This window comes from Pyrus communis, chromosome 5 (genome assembly GCF_041283825.1).
Source record: "Pyrus communis isolate YQ-2024b chromosome 5, ASM4128382v1, whole genome shotgun sequence".
NCBI lineage: Eukaryota > Viridiplantae > Streptophyta > Magnoliopsida > Rosales > Rosaceae > Pyrus > Pyrus communis.
The window spans coordinates 33681896-33689378 of NC_142569.1; the positions used below are offsets into that span (position 1 = coordinate 33681896).

Consider the following 7483-nt stretch of genomic DNA (forward strand, 5'->3'; position numbering starts at 1 on the left):
ATTCATTGAAGAGGCAATGGTCTTTGCAATAATTGAGACAGAGTTCAAAGCCCATGTGATGTAATCGGCAGCCCACTAGCTAGTGCTTAGCATTGGGAGGGACGATATAGCATAAGCCTCAGTCCTTCACTGTCGTCCTAAAAGGAAAGACTCGGATCAAATTTCTAACACCAAAAGACATGACACCATGCGTTGTCTATTCTCATCATGCACTGTCTTTGCTCTTCTACAACTCTACAGGCAGTGCAACCTACAATAAAAGACAAATTAAATAGGGTACTGATCTTAACATTCCCGTTTTCTCCTCCTGCATTCACGTTCACCTTTTATTTCTTTCGTTTAATTCTCCTTTGATTTATCCAACCCTAAATACAAGGAGAGAGAGCATCTACATCAGTAATTTGGCGATCAAATGTGGAAGATTTCACCACTTTGATTAGGGTTTCATTCGTTTTCTCCTTATGCATTCACCTTTGGTTCTTTTAATTGATGCTCCTTTAATTTATCCAACCCTAAACCTAAGAAAAAAGGGAGTTGTACGAGGATAAAAAGAGAGTGGGGAAATCACTTCCCATACAATATCTATAACGGAAGCCTGCAAATCATGCTAAAAAAACCCTTAGTTTTCAAGGGGATTGTGCCTCAGCAGCTAGCCACTTCTACAAGACAAGCATTTCTAGTTCTATAACCCGACTCTTGGCCCATTAGGATTGCAACATCCAGATTCCTTCCAACTACTCTTGTATGGCGGCAGTTCATTTCATCTTGCACTTAAATGCTTAAGCCACCTAATTTGGTGATCAAATGTGGAAGATTTCACCCCTTTGATTAGGGTTTTATTCTTCTTCATATGTATCTCCATCCCCAAGAATGATTCCCGCTTCTAAATATGGAGAGCAGCTTTCATGGGACACGTACAACACAATGCCTAGTGCTAATGATGCAGTGCCATTTGAAGTGTCTCCACAACACATTGTGTCATTGGAACGGGACACTATGGTGGCAAGATACTCCGGCCATGGAAGTCCTCCAGAATATGGAAACAATCTGTATGGAAACTATCTCTACTAATTTTGCGGTGGTCTATACATGGTATAATGTCAAAGAGAAGAAGATATTCAGAATTAAAAACATTCCTTCAGTAAATTTCGTAGACCATGGAAATGCAAAATCAGATCTCCGTTAAATATAACTACTTTAAAACTGTCTGGATTCAGTACCTGGAAACAACAGCGTGCATTACAAGTGCTTACAGTTAGTGTGTGCCCAAGCCTGAGCAATTAACATTGTATATTCTGGGTACAATGTGGTTACCACTACAGAAAGGAGCATATATATGGAATGTATAAGAGCTAATATAATCTTGATTACGTCAACGCAGACGTTTCTCATTACCTAATGCCTATCACCTCTTGTTACGTCCAGGTCCAGACCTGGGACCTGGGAACCGAGAAAACTGCAGCCGCAAGTAATTAGAATCTGGAGCATGTTCATCCATTTCATAACCTGCGAATGCAAACACAAATGTCAGCATCTACCAGCATTTCAAAAACCACTAGCATGGGAATTATAATGAGCAACGCAAGCTAGTTCTACAGGTTCTAGAGCGCAGAGGTATCATAAACTCCACTCTTAAATTACAAGAAACCATCTATAACATTTTTGTGAACTGCCTCATCCTCTTTACACCTGCTATGCATGAAGAATTCTAGCATAAATTTACCATTTACATGATTGAATAAGGTACCATTGAAATAGCAGTTACGAAGTTATAAAGGAAACAAATAAAAGCAAAACGAAGAAACAAGCTTTCTTTGAAACTGATAGCCACCGAGGTTGATGACAAGAAAAAGCAATCACCTTGCAAGGCACTCATAGCAGTTGCTGCACAGGCTGGATTTTCAAAATCCACAAAACAAAGAATAAGAGGGTCCCCACCACGCTGCATTACGGACAAACTGGAATATTAGTGTGAAGACAGATTATAAACTTCCCGAAAGTCAAACCAAGTAGCACAACAAGAATCTCAAGTCAGAGTGAACAATAAAAACAGAATGACCAAGAAAAGTAATTGTTTACAATAATCCTCCCCCACATACATGTTTGGACTCTTTGCTCACAAGCCTCACTGCTTTGTATCCCACAAAAGGACGAAAGATATCTTGGAGTAATGAAAAGGATGAGCGATGGAAAATTTATTGAGTTAAGCAATAAGATTGGAAACAGCAAAATGCAATAACTCTTAAGCATAATAGAAAGATCATAAAGGATACGAGCTACTTCCCTCCTTGTGCTGTCAGGAGGAAGTCCTTCAACATATAAAGTGCTGGATGCATCCAGAGGTAAAGGAACTGTTTCACGTCCAGGCCTAGCCGTTGCATCTACTGGGAGCTGATTAGCAAGATTCATATTTCGACCATTTGTTAGTAGATCAGAAGACATAGCTCCAGGACGACCCCTCATAGAATGATCAGCCATTGGAGGACCTGACATTCCACCACCAACAGCCCTTCCCATTCCAGCTCCACCAAAAGTACTCGCTTCTCCAGAAGCGTACGAAGGCATTTCCTTTAAAAGAAAGTAGGATAATGTTTTAGTACAAAAACAGGGAGCTGTATCACAATGAATAATAAGCATAGTTTCAAATGCTTAAGAAAGTCACCGCATTCTGAAGATAGCGGTCATATGCTGATCCGATTGATCTGCTATCCTTTACAGTCCTAGGACCGCCAATATCATCCTCTCGTGCAAAATAACCTTGCATCTCTTGACCTGAAGACAGGTAGACAATACAGAAAAGTAAGGACCTGTGTGGTGATGTTTTCCAAAACCATCTGCACAAAACATTTTCAAAAAATGAAAACAAGATAATATTTTTGCATTTTAACATTACAGAATGCATCTGGTAGAATAGTTTGAAAACTGTTTCTTAAAACGAAAACAATGAAAATGAATTTATTGTTAGTATGAGAAAAGATTGAATTACAGAATTTGCAATTAAGCAGCAATATTTGAAAATTAGCTTCAGCTAAGTATTATAACCAAACACATAACTAATGTTAATGCATTTTGATAAGACATGCCGATGAACCAAACATTTATTGTGAGTTAGTGCCCTTTTAAATGGCACAAAGTGAAATTGACTTATCCCATGGACGTAGCAAATCTAACCAAAACCATTGTGAGTTAGAGCCTTATAGCTGGAACATTCATATCAATCAAACATCCAACACCAAATATACATCCAACACAAGTACAGTATAACCACTCCAGATTTATAAATAAAATAAAGTAATATAAAGCATCACCAAAAAGAGAGATAAAGAACAGATACAAGTACAGTATAACCATTCCAACACCAATAAGAAACTGATACAATAAAATAAAGCAACGTCAAACATCCAACATCAGCTCTATATCCGATACAAGTAGCATCTTCCATATCTCCATTCTACAAGTTCAATAAAATTCTTGTCGACTCCATTTAACTTGAAATGATACCAAATTCTATCATTCAAATTTATCACATAAGACTTATTCACGTCAAACTTATTATACAGAACCAAATGTTTTCACATCTGAGACAGAGATGACAACATTGAGAAGGGAGAGAGAGAGAGAGAGAGGGTAGAGGGGGGGTGTTGAAGAAGAAGAGGGTCCACATATTGGTTTCGAAGAATGGCTCTCAGACAAGCTTTGGGAGTGGGGCTGGAGTGCAGGTTTTTAGGGCGTAGAGAGAGTGTGAGAGACGAGATGCAAAGGAGAAAGAAAAGCAGAGAGAGGCGACAAACATGAAAAGTGAGGGCCAACAACAGATGCTCTGAGGAAGACTGAGATACTCATTCCAGTTGAAAGGTTCCTTTCTGTGTTTCTAACTATTTACCATGTTTCACTTTTCCCCTGAAAACATAATAAATTGGGGAAAAGTTGTTTCCTAACTTGAAAAATAAAAGTTGAGATCCTTTTCAGAATACATTTCCGATGTTTGACAAACTTAATGCACGGAAGACATATTTTACCCTTTATGAAAAAGGCAAGACACTGAGAAAACATTAACAAACAGACATAATTCAGCTGTAAATATTACAACTATTGAACAAGAGAAAAGGTATAAAAGAGGAAATGAAAGAACATAAATCAAGAAACCAATTGGGAAGCAATAGGGGATACCCCATCTAGCAGTTAACAAACAAGGTGGTGATGAACTAGTAAAACTGCTTGCAAGGTTCAAAAGTACAAAGAAAACATACCAATCGAACCATCTACATAAAACTATACAAGGCTATGCTTTTGATCAGTGACTACGAAGTTATAACAAGAACAATTCAACAGACAAAAAACTAAATGAATAAAAAAGGGGATTTGGTTATCAAAATTTATATCAATAATATGCATCATAAATATGCAAGGAGAATCTTATTACCATCATTATTGAAAAATAGCATTAGATTGGAGGACTGGCCGCACTTAAAGGAAGAACCTACTTGATATCACTTCAGAGGTTTGGGATTTGGTTGGGTTGGGGAAAATACCCATTCTTAAGTACCGTGTAATGTAGTACTTTTCATTTTGCACAAAGGTCTCAACAACCACACTGAACCAGTTTTTGTTGGGTTCAGCTTATTCAGTATGGACTGAAAGAAACATTAGAGCGACAAACTGTGATTTGGTTACAAAGAAAATAACAACAGAAATCATCTGCTAGTAAAGCTTTCTTGAAAGATACATTAAGATACGGAATCATACAAGTTTGACTATTGACCCCGATTGTACCAAGTGCAACAAAAAGGCTAAACTATATTTTATGCTTCATGAAGAACCTGAAGATGTAAGAATATAAACAGAAGCAAACATTTTTCATTTTGTTTTCAAAAAAGAAAAGAAAAGAAAGGCACCTAGCTACAAAACCAGAATCTGCATATCTGCAGGAATAATTGGCGATAAAAACAAGCAGAGTCATCAGACAACCGAACTGGAATCTTTGTCAACGATAGATACTCTTCACACAAACTTCACCATTTTGAACATAATTTTACAGTGAAACCCGAAAACCCATCAAGAACTACTAAAGTAAAAACACTTATAGCACAAAAATCAGACTTCGAGCTAAGTTCGCTTGAGCAGTGTGCTCCCTCTTTACAACCAAGTTCGAATCCTCCACTTCCCATAGTTTCGATTAGATTATAATATCGCTCGAATAAAACACAAAAAAGGTCACAAATTTAAATTGTTTGACAACTAAATCTATAATGCAAAAGAATCCAATCACAGTTTCATCCAATTAAAGAAAATAACTATGAGACACGGCCACAGAGGACGAACCGTAGTCAGAACGAGGTCGTTTATGCACGCCGCCAGAGGGACCCAGTTGATGCTGCGGCTGCTGCTGCTGCTGCTGCCGGTTCCATAGGCCGTCCCCCATTTCAGTTTTCCTGCAAATTTCCAAATTTCAGCAAAAAAATTAAGCAATTATAACTAAAAATTTGATAAAAGCCTAACTTGATTGAACCTTTTCGGCGATTCGAATTCGCGAAACCCTAATTTGATCAAGCCTTTTCCAGCAACAGCTTCAGCTTCTGTGCTTTTTTTTAATTTTTATTTATTTATTTTCAGTGACCTGCTTTGCTCCAGCGAGTGGTTTTTGACGTCGATACTCGCCGACGACTCAGATCGCGTGTTTATTCTTTTAGAGTAGTTTTGCTGCGGGAGGCCTCATTGGATCCCTTCGGCAGTTTAGCAGGGATTTGGCCACGTGGATCATGAGTACACTTGGACCGGCCGGATTGCTTTGCCAAGTTAAGGAGCGAGTCAAATTGCACTCATGCTCCCGTTGGTTTTATCGGACACTAAACTCCGTTATTTCAATCCGTCAAATGAGACAAAGGCTGCTCATTTTTTTGGGGCAATAGAGAAAGGCTTACCATCAAGGAATATTATTCTTAACTAGTAAGTGAGAGGTTTTAAGTATAATTCTCGTCAAAGATGAATTTGAATCATATTATTATTAACTCATTGTGAGGCTAAACCTCATCTCCTTCTACCTTAATGTAGATAATATCGTTTGTTTAGAAAAAAAAAACTGATGCTCAAGTTTATTTTCTACTCGAGTAAATTGTCACATGACGTTCCATGTCAATGGGCCATAAGATTTAAAATTTTCACACTACACCTTGAGATTTTAGAACTGTATCAATTATGTTTTTTGCCTGACAAATGTTTTGAGTCTTTAAATTGATGACATTGTAAACATGGAACACATAATTGGGTTGACATATATAGCTACATTTGTACCAAATTAACCCAAAAACTCATCAATTTAATGGATAATTAGACGTTCAAATAGACAAAAGGTGTAAATGTACAGCTTGAAAAAATGGAAACCTCATGACCCATTTTGAAAAACACTTCAAACCTAAATGGTGTAAAATGTAAGTAACCCTAAAGTTTGCATCACTTCATTTATTTATTTATTTTGTAAATGGTACATTTCATTACTAACCAAAACAAGTACAACAAAGCCCATTACAAGTTAAGCACAAAAAAGAAAATGGGCCACAAACAAACATAAGAAAACAGCCCAAGAACCTTAGAGCCCATCACACACAAACAAACTACATAGAAAAACCCTAGAAACGCCGCCATTAGAAATTTGCACAATTGTCCGCCTCCCGCCACGATCACTAGGGATCACACCATGAAGAAACCCGAAATTGGTGAAGAAAGAGGCCACATCATCCACCATGGACCAACACAAGGATTGCCACCACGAGACTAAGGAAGCACGTAGGTGTAAACCCACGAGAAATATCGTCGACAAGGGCGAACAGCGAGAAGGGCCAACAATGGTGATGGTGGGAACACCTGAACTAAAGCTCTACATATTCTCCCACAGATCTGCGACAAATTGCGATATATAGAGGCAATAACCGATCGGAGATTATGGAGCCAAAAGAAAAATATGATGGGGGCTTGGGTCAAGGAAGGAAACGGGTGTTTGGAAAAAGAGCTCAGAATGGTGAGAACAAAAGCAAAAGTAGGAAAAGAAGGGAGAGATGATGAAGATTGTAAGGAAGGGGTGGGAAAATTGTAGACATCAGGAAGAGCTAGATAAAACTGAAAACAAACTAACCACAAAAACAAACTGCACAGGAAACCATCAAGAAGAGCTAGATCAATGAGAACGAAACCCTCACATGTCGGTGAGAAAGATTTTCACAGAGGAAAGAAAAGCTCTCACATAGTTTCACTTCATTCTATACATTGATAGACTTATCACCTAAATTAAAGAAACCATAAACCACCTAATTTGTATGCACGGTGAAGTCTGAAATTTACTTGTTATTCATTTTGTACGGATCAGATTGTAACATAGTACATGAAGATAAATTGTTACTCCAAACCAAAGCAAACAACAAAACCAACGCTGCAACAAAAATTACACAGAAGCTAGCTAGTTTCCAAATCAGTTAACTGCAAGGCTTAG

At 37.9% G+C, this 7483-nt stretch overlaps 1 protein-coding gene across 6 annotated transcripts; it reads right to left on the bottom strand.

The window, feature by feature from the left end:
* Positions 1 to 1164: 1164 nt before the first annotated feature.
* On the bottom strand, positions 1165 to 5672 carry LOC137726787 (RNA-binding protein 2). Of its 6 annotated transcripts, none has more exons than XM_068465747.2 (7): positions 5510 to 5672; positions 5323 to 5432; positions 2663 to 2772; positions 2274 to 2568; positions 2100 to 2161; positions 1861 to 1942; positions 1165 to 1506 (listed from the first exon to the last, which is right to left on the bottom strand). In XM_068465747.2, exons 2-7 carry the CDS (start codon positions 5420 to 5422, stop codon positions 1406 to 1408), a joined length of 750 nt encoding a protein of 249 aa, XP_068321848.2. In that variant the 5' UTR covers positions 5423 to 5432; positions 5510 to 5672; the 3' UTR covers positions 1165 to 1405. The 6 variants fall into 6 exon arrangements, with proteins under 6 accessions (XP_068321848.2, XP_088551173.1, XP_088551169.1 ...); XM_088695047.1 differs by having other exon boundaries at positions 1861 to 1958; positions 5510 to 5667; XM_088695043.1 differs by having other exon boundaries at positions 2100 to 2179; positions 5510 to 5667.
* Positions 5673 to 7483: the final 1811 nt, after the last annotated feature.